The sequence below is a fragment of the Caretta caretta genome, chromosome 5 (genome assembly GCF_965140235.1).
Source record: "Caretta caretta isolate rCarCar2 chromosome 5, rCarCar1.hap1, whole genome shotgun sequence".
Lineage (NCBI taxonomy): Eukaryota > Metazoa > Chordata > Testudines > Cheloniidae > Caretta > Caretta caretta.
The window spans coordinates 110,263,867-110,280,979 of NC_134210.1; the positions used below are offsets into that span (position 1 = coordinate 110,263,867).

The 17,113-nt window shown below is 41.2% G+C and overlaps 1 protein-coding gene across 9 annotated transcripts in view; it reads right to left on the reverse strand.

Moving 5' to 3' along the window:
• Window positions 1-17,113, reverse strand: part of FREM1 (FRAS1 related extracellular matrix 1) — a 107,492-nt gene that overhangs the window by 58,773 nt on the left and 31,606 nt on the right. For 8 of the 9 annotated variants that reach the window (XR_012668625.1, XR_007356775.2, XM_048850809.2 and 5 more), the window contains exons 9-16: window positions 14,637-14,981; window positions 10,973-11,115; window positions 9,436-9,632; window positions 7,837-7,927; window positions 5,299-5,466; window positions 4,784-4,992; window positions 4,158-4,251; window positions 935-1,187 (exon numbers count right to left, since the gene is read on the reverse strand). Coding sequence is in view for 7 of the 9 variants with exons in the window: in XM_048850809.2 (XP_048706766.1) it covers window positions 935-1,187; window positions 4,158-4,251; window positions 4,784-4,992; window positions 5,299-5,466; window positions 7,837-7,927; window positions 9,436-9,632; window positions 10,973-11,115; window positions 14,637-14,981 (1,500 nt within the window). In the remaining 2 variants the exon portion in view is untranslated. Of the gene's footprint in view, window positions 1-934; window positions 1,188-4,157; window positions 4,252-4,783; window positions 4,993-5,298; window positions 5,467-7,836; window positions 7,928-9,435; window positions 9,633-10,972; window positions 11,116-14,636; window positions 14,982-17,113 lie in introns of those variants that run through there. The other variant, XM_075128793.1, reaches the window with a different exon arrangement.

Below are 17,113 nucleotides of genomic sequence, written 5' to 3' on the forward strand. Positions count from 1 at the left end.
TTCCCTCCATGCTCAAATTACAGCTTCTCCTTTAACAACAGATAGAAATCATGATGAAGAGGGCAAGCCTATTCTCAATTCTAGCACAAAATTATGAGCTAAGCACATGCAGAACTGGAGATTCTGAAACAAGAGTTGGAACAATAGTGTTCACACATTTGTAGAAGGAAAACACTTATTATCCAGGGAAAACCCTTGAAGAATATTCTAATGGCCAAACTTTCAGGGAGCGGTAACTGGCCTTGATTTGCATGTGCAATCACCAGTGCTCTTTTGACATGTAAATGCCTGGAGCACAAAATGTAATCAAATGAATCCAAACCAACTATGAAGTTTCCAGAAAAGTTTCTTTAATTTTAAAAACAAAACAAAAAGAACCCCTTGCTAAAACTATGGTTTTCTGTCAAACCACAAAATAATTTACTTTCTAGTGCAAAAGGATTGTAAACTCTTCAGAACAGGTGTGTCTGTTGGGGACTCCCCCAAATCATTGGTGTTGTTCTGTGGAATCTCTATATCCCTCTCTGGAGTATAAAAATAATCTAATTTATCCAAACACAAACGTGTAACATGTTCACAGTTGCAAAAAAAAGTTAAGACTTTTTTTTTTTACCATGTTCAGGAACCATATTTTAGTCTAGGTATCAAGCATAGTTAAATGTATTTACAGATAGAAGGATTAGAACCATGACTTTACAAACTGGCTAGGAGGTCTTTTCCCATCCAAATAGGCCATTAGAAAGTTTTACACAACACATTTGGGCCACAACTATGTTTCACGGCTGTGTTTGCATGTGGTTATTTATGTACAGCAGTGTAGATGCAGGCTTTCAGCCTCTCCTAGTGATGAGCTGCCCGAGTTATCTGGATTTATATAAGATCCCACAGCTATCTGCCTGCACCTCCAATCTAATGCTCTTCTAGTCTCACTTACTAGTATGTTTGTAGGTCACTACTCCAGAGACAACGTCGGCTTGGGAGAAGAGATCCACAACGACACCAGCTTTCCTCACAACCCCATAGTGGGGCTGTCGAGCCAGCATAAAAGTCAGTCTCATGTCATCACTGTCTGCATCAGTGGCACAAATGTACTCTGAGGTGATGACCACTTCCTCACCCTCTGGACATTGTATTAGGGGAATGAGGCCATCTTTCATGATAGGTGGCTCATCATTTACAGGGAGCACCTAAACAGAAAAACACACACACAGTTTCACGTAAAGTACACGTCACGTGTCCTTGAAAGCACAGTTCCCTGGAAGGAAACATGGGGCATGCTCAACCAAAGTGAATGATTAGACTTGCAGATATAGAAAATAAGCCAAAAAAATGGAATGAATTACATGCATCTACTAAAAAAAAGGACATATGCAGATGGGAAATACTGGAAGGCTAAATAAATAAATAAATGAAAAGGCAGAGAAAATTAAAGGAACCAGTGTTAGCTCAGGCTGTCTGCACTGTCAAGCATTGTATTTTAAATTAGTGACAGCCAATTCTTATTTTATAATGGGATTAAATCCTGGGTCCCTCATTTAAGAGGAGTTTACAATGAAGTCACAATAGTCTGACTGAAGTCAATGGGAGTTTTGCCTGAGTAAGGACTAAGTAAACACAACAGGCTTCAGTCAGCCCCATGAATTAATTTTTATCTGAAGCAGCAGTGCCATTCATAACCCAGCAGAAAACTAATGCATGCCGAAATGCATCTTTGATAGGCACAGATAGGGACCTCTGGACATACAAGACGTATCCTGCTAACCTGTGGCAGGGGTGGAAATCAAGGAGTATAGGCCTGGAATTTTGGGCCAAGGTCACTACTTGTCTAAGCCAGTGCAACTCCATTGATTTCAGTGGAGAAGCATCAGTGTATACCAGTCGTGAATTTGGCTTTTCAACTTTATAGTAGTTGGGAGTTTACCATAGGGGCAGGAAAATTATGCCTTTTCCAACTAACATTCTGGGATTTTATAAGCCTTCAAGTTGTATAACAAAAACAATATGAAGCTCAGATGATGTTCTTTAATGGATTAAACAAAAAGAAAGAGGGAAAAAAAGAAAACAAATCCAAACTACACCTACTATGGTCTAACGGTTAGCAAGATACTGACAATCGGGACACTGTCGGCTGGGCTACCAACCCGCTGCATGACACTGGGCAAGCCACTTCACTTCTCTGTGCATCAGTTTCCCCACCCATAAAATTGGGGTATAGTAGTTATCTACCTCAAAGGGATATTGTGTGGTATTAAATTAATGGAAAGTGCTTTGTGGTTCTCTGATGAAATGCAATACAGAAGTATTATCATCAGCGCGAAATTTAATTATGGAGTCTGCAGAACCAGTTAGGATTGTTGAAATGATCACTTAGTGCAGTTGCCTTGATTCAGGTCCAGCCAGAGGAATTGTGCATGCACATGGGTGTGTGTGTATGTATGGAAGGGGAGACAACATCTACATGGGGCAATTCTTCATGCACAGACACATGGACAAGTCAGTGTTTCCAATTCTCATGATTCTCATCTCACAATATTGGATGTTTTCTTAAAGTCCCATCTCCCGGAGTCATGTGATCACATGTTAGCTTTCATGAAAAAAGTGAGTTTCTAACCCTTATGGTTGTAAAGAAAAGCTTGAAAATATGCCCTGAGTGTGACTTCAAGGTTCAATATACTGACAGTAAATAAAAAGAGACCCATATGTATTTTTTAAAAATGTCATAATTTTAAAGCCATTCTCATGATTCCCGGGGACCTGACTCATGATTTTTGAGCACTTGGGACTGCAACACTGAAAAATCTCACATGTGCGATTCCCTGTGCTAGTGGGACATTGTGTGATCACAAACTGGAGCATGATTTGGAGCGGTGAGGGTTTACTAGATGATCTCTCTACTAACAGGTGCCCCTCCCCCACTAACAAGTGGCTCCCCCTATGAAAATGTTTGGCAACTCTGGCTTTAGGGAATTACTGGGACTGATTCTAGTTCCTCTCTAGCAACTGTGCTTTAATATTAACTAGCACCTAAATACAGGCACTTCTGCATATTTTTGTCCTGTAACAGGGTGCCTTGCCCCTTTAAGGGCTAGAGGCTTGGGGCCAACCCTGTTACTTAGATGGCACACCTGAGCACAGATCAGGTGATTCCCCTATAAAAGCAGCGGGAAGCTGCTCACAGAGGGGGCATGTTCAGAAGAAGCTGTGGTAAAGACTGCAGAAGAGCTTGAGTGAGCAGGCTGAAGGCCAGGGACAGCAGATTGTATGGAAGTAGGAAAAGTATCCAGCCACGTAGGGCTGAGAACGGCCTGGCCAAGCTGGGAAGAGCTCCAGAGAGCAAACTCTGGGTAGTTAAGAAGCCCCAGGACAGAATTTTGGAATTATGTCTTATGCCAATAAATTGGACCCTGGTAGAAAGGGCATTACTGAACAAAAAAGCCTGTGTGGAGATTTTTAAAGAAGCCCCAGGAAAGGGGAAACTGAAGTAAGGCACTCCAGAGCCATCTCTGGCCATGAGTGGGGTGCTCTGGAGGATGCTGCATGATGATACATCCTTTATCTTTACAAATACAAAGTACAAAGTTCTTAGAGGGACACTGTCAGATCAAGTCCAGCCTCAAACTTAGGTTTTGTAGAAACAAACATGTACAAAACCTAATGGTCAAAAGATTGTTATTTTTCTTTAATTCCAATGAAAATATATTGGTTTAAACACATCCTTACAGCTTTTGCAAGCCAAGCCAAGCATTCTGTGGAGTTATTAGGAACACAGATATGGAAGTTAAGTTTGTTTTTTAAAAAGTTTGTTTTTAAATAAAGGATATTTGCTGTGTCCCTCTAAGTGTGGAATTTATATCTTCAGAAAGAAAACTCTCTCTTTCACTGATCTGACACACACTCCATGTTTAATTCTGACAGTATGTCATTCCTGACAGTAGTGGCTAAGCAGGAGCAGGTGCAGATGTCTCATAACTTATACCTGCCAAATTTTCTCTCTAACCAATACTGTCACATAAGCTCCAAAGCGAACAGCAAAAAGCCCATCTAGCCTAACTCCTTCCAATTTCTGAGGAGCTCTGAAGGCTTTCCAAACTGATACTTTATCATTTTCTATGTGGATGAATGCCTTCATGAGTACAAACAGGGAGCAACACACTGACCTTGACCCGTAGGACAAACTCTAAAGAATTAATGCCATCTGTGGCTGCAAAGAGGATGTCATCCTGCAGAGTCTCAGAGCCATCATGCTGATACCTGTGGGAAGTAAGTTCTGCACTAATTTCACATGGACAACGTGTCTCTGCATCAAGAAGAACAGCAAGCATTGCAGGAAAATGGAAGAGTATCCCCAAAATGGAAAATTCACCCCAGTGCAGAGAGGCCTATGTACTACTTATGTCCCTTGTTGTGGGTTTATATGGTCTTTAGGGCCTTGCTTGGCCCCCTCTACACTGGGGCTGACAATACTACCCAACTGCTCACCCCAGTACAATATGGTTTCCTGACTCAGTTTTACGGCCTGCTCAGATGTGGCAGTTCATTCACCATGTGGTGACGATATAATATTATTTTTAATGCAAACGTAAGAATCTGCAGAGAGCATTGTAGGCCAGAGTCTCAGCTGGTGTACATTTGTTGAGCTCCATTGGGGTCAGACTTTGCCAGCTCACACAAGCTGAGGCTCTTGGCCTCTGTGTTTTCTGTAATTTAACACCAGTTTGATATGAGAACTAATAGCAATGAAACTAAAAGCCATGCAAAACTAAAAGCAGGACCCTTTTCTCACCTGACTTTTAACATATGCAGGTCCTGGCAGGTGAACCTGTCACCGTCGGTCATGGGAAATCCATCCAGTTCTACCATTCCATGCAGCGGCTGCCTCTGAAGGTAGATGTGGAGGGTCTCCTGTTTTGTGTCCACATCTGACAACAGAATATGGCTCTCTGTAATGGTGCATAGTCCCCCTTCTTCCACTTTCAAGTTATTTGTAAATACCTGAACAGAGGGGAAGAGATGAATTACCATTTCCCTCTGCACCTTTAAATTTGAACTAGAAAGAGCTTTTGGAATTAAAAGATGCAACACAATAAATATCAAAACACCAAAGGCATAACTCGTCTGTCGTATGCTGGGAGGACGTAAGGAACTTACCACAACACATAGAGCAAATATTGCCCCCAGGCACCAATCAGTAACAGATGGATTGTTACAGCAGTATTCTATCTGTCTAGTAAAACCATATTAATATTCAGAGATTCACTTCCTCCCTCCCTCCCACACACTTCCCACCCACAGATGTACCTCTGGAGCTTGATTGTCCACTGGAAGAACTGTAATATTAAAGCAGATCCCAAACAAAGTGCCTCCATGCTGATTGCTGATTGAAAAAATAAACTGGACATGCTGAGGCTCAGGCCCAATGTCCTGGATAGGGGGCATATAGGCAACTTTCATGTAGTTCACAGCATGCTGCAAAAAGTGAGGGGGAAAAAAAGGGAAACTGTCATTTAAAACCTTCAAGGACATTTTCAGAAGGATGACTGTTCCTTTGGGTATGATCTGTACCCACAAAATTCCCTTCTGAATCTTTTCACCCACATTTCAACTATTGGCACAAATCTGAGTATCTGCACCTCTAACTAGAAATTAGCTAGATAGAGATGCAAAGACCCAGATTTGTGGAGGTGCAATTTACAACTGGAAACAGAAGATGGGGAACTAAGCCTGGCTGAGGTATGCCATCCCCAGAACCCTTTTTATACAATGACTTTTAAATAATCACAGTCATCAAAGCGTAGCTTTTAATACTACATTCACTACAGTATCTGTAAATCTCTGAATTTCAGAGATCTCTGAATTTGTCATTTGCAATATTTACTAATTGCACATCCTTTGTTTACCCAAATCACAAGACAGACTAAAGTAGACTAAAACTATCAGCAAAGTCTCCCATCCAGAAGCTGATCTTATGCACCTGACTGAGTGCTTGCAGGTTCAGGACTCCAATTAGAAGGCTATAAGGAAAACTGCTTTGCAGCATTAACCATACAGTAAATTGTAATGGCCAGACTGTTTACAAATGTTAGTAGGAATGGGATTTATTGAACTACAACATAATAAAAAATAGCAATTGTGGACGATACCAAACTGGGAGGGGTTGCAAGTGCTTTGGAGGATAGGATTATAATTCAAAATGATCGAGACAAACTGGAGAAATGGTCTGAAGTAAATAGGATGAAATTCAATAAGGACAAATGCAAAGTACTCCACTTAGGAAGGAACAATCAGTTGCACGCATACAAAATTGGAAATGACTGCCTTGGAAGGAGTACTGCAGAGAGGGATCTGGGGGTCATAGTGGATGACAAGCTAAATATGAGTCAACCGTGTAATGCTGTTGCAAAAAAAGCAAACATCATTCTGGGATGTATGAGCAGGAGTGTTGTAAGCAAAACACGAGACATCATTCTTCCTCTCCACTCCGCGCTGATTAGGCCTCAGTTGGAGTATTGTGTCCAGTTCTGAGCACCACATTTCAAGAAAGATTGGACTTTCTCCAATTTGTTCACCAGAAGAGCAACAAAAATGATTAAAGGTCTAGAAAACATGACCTATGAGGGAAGATTTAAAAAATTGGGGGTTTTTTTAGTCTAGAAAAGAGAAGACTGAGGGGGGACATAACAGTTTTCAAGTACATAAAAGGTTGTTACAAGGAAAAGGGAGAAAAATGTTCTAACCACTAAGGATGGGACAAGAAGCCATGGGCTTAAATTGCAGCAAGGGCGGTTTAGGTTGGACATTAGGAAAAACTTCCTAACTGTCAGGGTGGTTAAGAACTGGAATAAATTGCCTAGGGGTGTTGTGGAATCTCCTTCATTGGAGATTTTTAAGAGGAGGTTAGACAAACACCTCTCAGGGATGGTCTAGATCAGTGGTTCTCAAAGCTGGTCCACCGCTTGTTCAGGGAAAGCCCCTGGCGGGCTGGACCGGTTTGTTTACCTGCCGCGTCCACAGGTTCAGCAGATCGCGGCTCCCACTGGCCGCGGTTCACTGCTGCAGGCCAACGGGGGCTGCGCGAAGCGGCGCGGGCCAAGGGATGTGCTGGCCACCCTTCTCGCAGGCCACCCTTCTCGCAGCCCTCATTGGCCTGGAGCGGCGAACCGCAGCCAGTGGGAGCCGCGATGGGCCAAACCTACGGACGCGGCAGGTAAACAAACCGGTCCAGTCCATCAGGGGCTTTCCCTGAACAAGTGGTGGACCGGCTTTGAGAACCACTGGTCTAGATAATACTTAGTCCTGCCATGAGTGCAGGGGACTGGACTAGATGACCTCTCGAGGTCCCTTCCAGTCCTATGATTCTATTAAATTATTTAAAATTAAAACAAAAATGTGGATGCACAGAACTACTCCAAAGGAGTTCAGCCAATGTGAAAGAATCTTAGAGGCTATAAGAAATCAAACTAATGAGGTTTTACAAAACCCAAACCATGTCCAGTTTGAGCCCATCTCTTACCCTGACATTATGTCCAGTTCAGGTCAAATACTTGGAGACAAATTCAGCCCTAACACAAGCAAGTGCAACTTCTTTTGGTCTCAATAGAAGCTATGTCTACTTATGCGAGGAGTTCAATCATGGTGGACACTTCTTTAAAAATATGAATTGAGTTCGCTGAATTTTGAGTTTGTTAAACTGAGATAGTGATAGCACTGGCTAGGGTTGGTTTCCACTTCTAAGCCTCATGACAACCTGAAAGGAAGTGACTTGAGGAAAATGACAGCACCACTGAGCCAGTTCTTAAACAAGGTATGGTTTGAGTATGGTATCACTTAGTAACAAACCTGAGTGAATGATCTCAGTGCTGGAGCAGAAAGATCCTTGACTAGTTTGGGGATGCTGTCCACCATAAACAACTTCCCAGCATCAGAGGGGCTGTACCAAGACACACACACACAATGCACTGATTAGCAAAACTTCTTACAGGAGAAAAAATCAAACAATTCAACCTTGTGCTTCAACACCACCAGTGGACCACTAGCTGCATAGAAAGAAAATTCATTTCCTTCTCTTTTTTCATTATCATAAATGTCTTTATTATGGATTTCAAACTGTGACAGAAAACTGAACAAAGGAATCATGAGCCATGGACAGGTAACCAAAAAGTAACACCTACTTTACAATGAACAAAGTCCTGAACTTTCACACCAAAGTGTCCCCACACATCTCAGGCACTATGATGATTTACACTGGCTGAGAATCTGGCCCTTCACATACCTATCCCTTGATATTTGCATTTTTCTTTGGATAAAAGAAATTCTATATTACATCTAATTCCTAAAATTTTTCACTAATCTTATAAATAAGAGGCTCATGTGAAGCAATTTCTGACAACTCAACTTTCTAGTCTTTTAAAAGTGATACACAAGAACTTTTTCACCTCCTAAGAACCAATCTCTTGGCACAACAAAAGGCAAAGGCAACCCATTTATTTTTTCAAAATAACTTGTCCCGTGTATTGAAGACAAATCACACAGCAAAAATAATTGATAACATTGAAACATAATTTTCGAATACTGGGCCTTTGCCAAACAATTTGCATCAAAATTACAAATCTCTTATTTTAATTTTTATATACACACAAAAAGCCCCTTGAAAGAGACCATTTATTTGCTTTGGGAGCTTCAGCATGATCCCTACAGGCTATTCTGTTTAACCTCTTGCAAACAACTTCCGCCATTTTCTTTGCAAGGCCTTTAAAAATACTTGATCCACTCCAAAGTCACCGTTTTACTAAGATGACCTAAGCTCTTCACATTCTTATAGTTATTAGAAGGATCTCATTCACACCTTACGGAACAGTTTGGACCCACCTTTTTCGGTCTTGAGTATATCAACTTTATATCACACATACACATTAAAAGGCCCATCTCCCTTCTGTTATCCTCAACACCTGGCTTCTGAGTTCTCTCCTGCTCACTATAGGCTTCAGCTGCAGTTCTTCTGATTAGCCCACAGGCTTGTTCAAGACTATAAACCATTTGCCCACCTGACAGATAACCATACCAATAAGTTACAGACTGACTCTCTGCTGGTCTGGCCCAAAACAGAAAAGTGTTGATCCCCAGCCTTAGCTACACAGTGGTAGTAAGCAAAACTCTTTCCTCTTGGTAAATTGGAGAGGGTACTGGTGCTGAACTCACTCTCTTTTAACCACTTGATGTTGCCCCTCACGTCCTGTTGCTTTAGCTTTGACCCACATGATTATTAACACACCAGGTCCTGATCCTGCAGCTAACTCCACACAGGTAGGCTCATGCATGCAGGATTGGGAACTTAGTGTGTGCACACAGGCAACAGCCTTACTTTGCCACCAACACTTTCCCTGCCACTTGGTGCCTGCCATCTCCTGTGTTGAGGAGTGTACATTCACTCTCACATACCCATGAGTAGAAGAGAAAAATGGGGAGGTGGTTACTGTGTAGATGAGTTCCCTCTCTTGTGCTTCCATGTCTATGAAATGGAGATGTTTCTTAGTTAAGTGAGCTATCTTAGTTTCCTCGATAGTGAGGTGGCGGGTAACCCCGGAAGCTTCTTTTGGAAGCTGATCATCCACAGGAATAATGTGCACTATCACCACCTAGAGTAAAGAATACAGAAAAATATCATAGGGTTGGTAGAATGCTGGAAACACACTAAATGCTCTTAGAATCATGCTTAAAGGAAACCACCAGAGTTTATTTGGTTCATGTTTAAAATATTTGAACAAATCTTTTAAAATGGAAGTACATGTTTTAATTTAATTTTTCCTCCATCATGCATGCAATTGTAATATTGGTTATTCTTCCTTATTTGTTTGAGGGCCTTACTGGTTAAAACTCAGAATTTCTGTTTCATAGGAAATTTTGACATTTCAAAAGCTTTTTTCATTCTCATTTGGAACTAAAACAAATATTTTTGAAATTTCCTGCAGAACAGAAACAGAAGACAAGATATTTCAACCAGTAGTAAGTAGCAGCTGTCCTTAATGATTTTATATATTCTGTTATTTTTATTTTATTTTTAAACTATTACATTATCATGAAATAATGTAAAAATAATAAAAATAAATATAAAAGTAAAAAACTTTTTAAAAAATCCTAACATTTTAAAATTCTGAAATGAAAATTTGGAAATCGGAAATGAAATTCCAAAATGATTTTTTTGTTTTGAAACAAATAACTTCTTTGCAAGAATTCAAAATAGTCATATTTTTCAAAATGTTTCAATTTAGATAAAAGCAAAATTTTCCATCAAAAGCACATTTTGAGAAAAAATTCTGACCAGCTCTACTTACAGTTTACACTGTTTTGTTACTGTAGTGTTGTGCATAAGCACTGGTTGTCAAATATTTCTTAAAGACAAGAGGGCACTGAACTGTTGTTTTTTTTAAAAACATCCACACAGAAAAATAACTGATGGACTAATGTATAATATGTAACAGAAATATACAGGAGTGCACATTTTAAATCCACAAACCTTGGCAGTGTGCCTCTAAAGTCAAGGAAATATTAAATTCAGTCAGCTCAATCCTCAGATGGTATAAATGGGTGCAAATCTATTTACTTCAAAGTGGCTACTGACAGTACTAGCTGAGGATCTAGCCCTTAGAATGAATTTGGCCTTTCATTTTAACACCTGGTACAATCTCCATTAACGCCTTTGAGACCTGAAAATATTCTCTCGTCAGACAAACATTAAAGAAACTAGGATTGCTGAGTTATAAATGAGGGGAGAATTTGGTCTGGAGAATTTTATTATTGGTAATAATGTGCACACGGAAAAGGACGCAGCTTGGTTTTCACATCCTAGGCTGTGCTTTTAGGACTGGAAGTTAGAAAGAGGGAAAAATCACAGGGTTTTCAACAATCCACTGTAGGAAGGTAGGTTGGTGTCCTGACATTAACTCCACACTCTTCAAGAAATCCTCAGACATAATACCTGTGGCTCTGAGAGATTGGGAGGGTCATGGCTATCACACAGGACAAACTCAAGGGAATCCTCAAATATTTCTGCTCCCAAGTGACGGTAGTAAATTAGTCCTTTAAACAGATCTCTCTGAAGGAAGCCAGTGACAGGATACCCTGTTGAATCAAAGAATAAAAGAAAGCACATTTAATAGAGCTGTTTATAATTTTAATCACTGGTAAATTTGGTCATCTTGATCCTCATAAAGAAGAGACTTGTTATAAGGTTTTTCTTCTTTGTCCAGTGCATCCACTGAAAGAGATTGAAAACTCCATCTTTATATCAGAAACTTTGATAAAACTTCATAATTGTTCAATATGAAGTAAAAGCATTCCCAGTGACGTCTCTGAAGCCCAGTGACGAGGGAAAAAGGTGAATTTATACAAACAAATTTCAGAGGAACAGCCGTGTTAGTCTGTATTCGCAAAAAGAAAAGGAGTACTTGTGGCACCTTAGAGACTAACGAATTTATTTGAGCATGAGCTTTCGTGAGCTACAGCTCACTTCATCAGATGTTTACCGTGGAAACTGCAGCAGACTTTATATACACACAGAGAATATGAAACAATACCTCCTCCCACCCCACTGTCCTGCTGGTAATAGCTTATCTAAAGTGATCAACAGGTGGGCCATTTCCAGCACAAATCCAGGTTTTCTCACCCTCCACCCCCCACACAAATTCACTCTCCTGCTGGTGCTAGCCCATCCAAAGTGACAACTCTTTGCATAATCAAGTCGGGCTATTTCCTGCATAGATCAAGGTTTTCTCACATCCCCCCCACCCCCATACACACACAAACTCACTCTCCTGCTGGTAATAGCTCATCTAAACTGACCACTCTCCAAGTTTAAATCCAAGTTAAACCAGAACATCTGGGGGGGGGGGGGGGGGTAGGAAAAAACAAGAAGAAACAGGCTACCTTGCATAATGACTTAGCCACTCCCAGTCTCTATTTAAGCCTAAATTAATAGTATCCAATTTGCAAATGAATTCCAATTCAGCAGTTTCTCGCTGGAGTCTGGATTTGAAGTTTTTTTGTTTTAAGATAGCGACCTTCATGTCTGTGATTGCGTGACCAGAGAGATTGAAGTGTTCTCCGACTGGTTTATGAATGTTATAATTCTTGACATCTGATTTGTGTCCATTTATTCTTTTACGTAGAGACTGTCCAGTTTGACCAATGTACATGGCAGAGGGGCATTGCTGGCACATGATGGCATATATCACATTGGTGGATGTGCAGGTGAACGAGCCTCTGATAGTGTGGCTGATGTTATTAGGCCCTGTGATGGTGTCCCCTGAATAGATATGTGGGCACAATTGGCAACGGGCTTTGTTGCAAGGATAAGTTCCTGGGTTAGTGGTTCTGTTGTGTGGTATGTGGTTGTTGGTGAGTATTTGCTTCAGGTTGCGGGGCTGTCTGTAGGCAAGGACTGGCCTGTCTCCCAAGACTTGTGAGAGTGTTGGGTCATCCTTTAGGATAGGTTGTAGATCCTTAATAATGCGTTGGAGGGGTTTTAGTTGGGGGCTGAAGGTGACCGCTAGTGGCGTTCTGTTATTTTCTTTGTTAGGCCTGTCCTGTAGTAGGTAACTTCTGGGAACTCTTCTGGCTCTATCAATCTGTTTCTTTACTTCTGCAGGTGGGTATTGTAGTTGTAAGAAAGCTTGACAGAGATCTTGTAGGTGTTTGTCTCTGTCTGAGGGGTTGGAGCAAATGCGGTTGTATCGCAGAGCTTGGCTGTAGACGATGGATCGTGTGGTGTGGCCAGGGTGAAAGCTGGAGGCATGCAGGTAGGAATAGCGGTCAGTAGGTTTCCGGTATAGGGTGGTGTTTATGTGGCCATTGTTTATTAGCACTGTAGTGTCCAGGAAGTGGATCTCTTGTGTGGACTGGACCAGGCTGAGGTTGGTGGTGGGATGGAAATTGTTGAAATCGTGGTGGAATTCCTCAAGGGCTTCTTTTCCATGGGTCCAGATGATGAAGATGTCATCAATATAGCGCAAGTAGAGTAGGGGCTTTAGGGGACGAGAGCTGAGGAAGCGTTGTTCTAAATCAGCCATAAAAATGTTGGCATACTGTGGGGCCATGCGGGTACCCATAGCAGTGCCGCTGATCTGAAGGTATACATTGTCCCCAAATGTGAAATAGTTATGGGTAAGGACAAAGTCACAAAGTTCAGCCACCAGGTTAGCCGTGACATTATCGGGGATAGTGTTCTTGACGGCTTGTAGTCCATCTTTGTGTGGAATGTTGGTGTAGAGGGCTTCTACATCCATAGTAGCCAGGATGGTGTTATCAGGAAGATCACCGATGGATTGAAGTTTCCTCAGGAAGTCAGTGGTGTCTCGAAGGTAGCTGGGAGTGCTGGTAGCGTAGGGCCTGAGGAGGGAGTCTACATAGCCAGACAATCCTGCTGTCAGGGTGCCAATGCCTGAGATGATGGGGCGCCCAGGATTTCCAGGTTTATGGATCTTGGGTAGTAGATAGAATATCCCAGGTCGGGGTTCCAGGGGTGTGTCTGTGCGGATTTGATCTTGTGCTTTTTCAGGAAGTTTCTTGAGCAAATGCTGTAGTTGCTTTTGGTAACTCTCAGTGGGATCATAGGGTAATGGCTTGTAGAAACTCGTGTTGGAGAGCTGCCGAGCAGCCTCTTGTTCATATTCCGACCTATTCATGATGACAACAGCACCTCCTTTGTCAGCCTTTTTGATTATGATGTCAGAGTTGTTTCTGAGGCTGTGGATGGCATTGCGTTCCGCATGGCTGAGGTTATGGGGCAAGTGATGCTGCTTTTCCACAATTTCAGCCCGTGCACGTCGGCGGAAGCACTCTATGTAGAAGTCCAGTCTGCTGTTTCGACCTTCAGGAGGAGTCCATCTAGAATCCCTCTTTCTGTAGTGTTGGCAGGGAGACCTCTGTGGATTAGTATGTTGTTCAGAGCTATTTTGGAAATATTCCTTGAGACGGAGATTATGCAAAGAGTTGTCACTTTGGATGGGCTAGCACCAGCAGGAGAGTGAATTTGTGTGGGGGGTGGAAGGTGAGAAAACCTGGATTTGTGCTGGAAATGGCCCACCTGTTGATCACTTTAGATAAGCTATTACCAGCAGGACAGTGGGGTGGGAGGAGGTATTGTTTCATATTCTCTGTGTGTATATAAAGTCTGCTGCAGTTTCCACGGTAAACATCTGATGAAGTGAGCTGTAGCTCACGAAAGCTCATGCTCAAATAAATTCGTTAGTCTCTAAGGTGCCACAAGTACTCCTTTTCTTTATACAAACAAAAATAACTATCTAACAAATCTAGCAAAGAGATTCTGTGTTGAGGTATGGAATAAAAGAACCCCCACACCCACCCTCTATTTAGCACAATCTGTGCCATCCTCTAATTTTCAGCTTGGTAGGAATCATTGCAGCAAGAAAGTCTCTTGACCACCCAAATTCCTCTAGCTAAGAAAGTACAACAGAAAAATATTCATAGATTGAGGTGACTCTGGGTTACATTCTGCTCTCAATTACACCAATGTAAATCCAGAATAACTCCATTCAATTCAAAGGATTTACACCATGGTAACCACGAGCACAGTTTGGCCCCCACAAAAGAAAGTTCATCTTGCTGTGGATTTCTTAGATTACCTATAAGGTTCGGCCCTGGTTTCTTCATGATTTCTCCAGCCTGTGGTGGTTTGGTAACATTAAAGAATATGTAGTCATCACTGGAGTCCATGTCAGAAGCTTGAAGCATGTAGCCCTGGATCAGAATGGTCTGCCCTTCATACAGTTCAATTACAACATTGCTGATAAGGAAAGGGGGGCTGTCATCTTTAGGCAGGATATTGATTGGAAACTTATGGCGAATACTGTGGTGGCCATCAAAGATCCTAAATACCACAAAATCCTTTGTAGAGTCACTGTCATCATGGTGGTAGCGAACAACCCCAGTCCTAAGGTCAGAGACCGTGAACATGAATCCTTTCCCTCCTGTCAAAACAATGAAAGAAACATTTCAAAGATGTGTAATTCGTATGAATTTTATTAAGGGGGGAAATACATGTCTGAGTTAGAAAAGCTTATTCAAAACCTATCTAAACAGAAAGTATTAACATGGTCCAGCATAGTTACTAAGCTATGTACTTTGCTAACAGTTACACAACTGTGGTGGCAAACAAAACTCCCCACAACGTCCATTCTGTCATATAGACCATTTGAAGACATCAGTGTTTGCTATCTATCACTGTTTCTTAAAGCATCACTCACAATTTATTTTAAGCCCAAAGAGTATATGCTCTCTGATTACAGATCAATATTTCATTGTAAGCAAAAAGTAACATCCATTATTAATAATTATTATTATTTGTTTGTACCTAGAGGTCCCAGACAGGGATAGGACCTCCATTGTACTCAGCACTATATGCTCACACACAACTGCTCATTTAGGTAAAATGCCTTGAGCGTCAAATTCTGTCTCTAGAGCAGGGGATCTCTTCATGGGCACAGGGGCTGAATACTCTCCCACTTCAAGGCTATGGAGCACCAGCACAGCCATCTCCAGCTGCAACAGTATTTCCAGACTCTGAAATTCCCTAGTGGAGGAGGGTTTCCACCATAGCTGTGGATCCAATGGTTGCACACACACAATGCCCCACAAAAAACTCCTTGTGTGGTGGCACAGAGAGAGTTGCATACAACATTACTTTACAGTGCACAACAGGAGCAAAGCTCCCTTATGGAGCCTCTCTCTCAACAGTTATCCCAGCTGCCATGCCTTAGGACCACACCAGTTCCCTGGCTTCAGAAGCCTTCTTTGGTCCATAAACAGGCCCTATGATTTGGCACTTAGCATTGACAAATAATATAACATGGCATACTAAATAGTTGGTAGAAATTTTGAGCCTAATTCAATGCCCACTGAGGTTAACAAGAGTCTTTTAATTAGTTTCAATGGGCATTGCCTTTATTAGTAATCTCTATCAAACTAGTTATGCTTAACTGGCATGCTAAACTCCAGGTTTTCCTTGAAGGTTAGGATATCTAATTGACCTGTACTAGACCAAAAAAATAAGATATATGGCTGAAAAGTTTATTGAGGGCAAGCTTGTGGATTGCCCGGTGTGCCCATGGAATGGAGTTACTAGCATTGCTGGGAAAGCAACTTCTGTGAGCCAGATACATCTGGCTGCACAGGTGTGTGGGGAGTGAGAGGGAAAGGACCGGAGTATGGGAAGAGCATTGACTCTACCTCCCAACATGCCAGCTGGTGCATCTCCAGTATACAGGGAGATGTAATCTGCTCAGTTAAAGGGCTGAATCAGAACTCCTCCCCCCAAAGCAAGGAGGGAACCAGGGACCAGATTGTGTTTCTGAGTCCCAATTCTCTGTTTAGCTGCTGGGGCAGTACAGCTGCACTTGCCTTATTCATGGCTAATGGTAAATCCACAGCCCTGTCCTGAACTTATATATTACAGGGAATTCTGTGAAGCAATTATTTGTAAAATGACAACAATACACAACTACGATGGAAGACTCCAGACAACATTTTGCTGGAATATAAGACATATATCCTTTTGGATAGCTTATGTATTGCCTCTTCCTTTTATTTTCCTTTTTTAATATTTACTTTATTGTCTTGCACATATGTGTTTAGAACTCATTTATATTTTTGCATATCTGAAAATTCAATAACATTTTTAAAAGTTTAATGATTTTTCTTTTATTTCAACCACAGGATGGATTTCTTTTACTTAAACATTTAAAAAGAGAAAAATCACTTAGATCTTTAAAATTCTTTCAGTTTTATAATCAAAGCTATTAATAAAAGAAGAAAGGATTTTTAAGTGTATGATTTTTATATTGATAGTTTTTCTTTTTGCTCCAAAGAAACTACATTAACAGATTCCTGGAACCTCACTCTGATCATATTCATCTGTGGAGCTACACTAATGTAAAAATGGTGTTAATGGCACAGAGAATTAGGCCCATATATTTTTAAAGTAATAAAACTATTCCTCTGCACTTACTTATATAAGGAATGCTTAAGAATGTTGTAATGGTATGCAATAACATTCACTATATCAAAGATTAGCACCCTGAAAAGCCAAGTTTGGACTTGATTT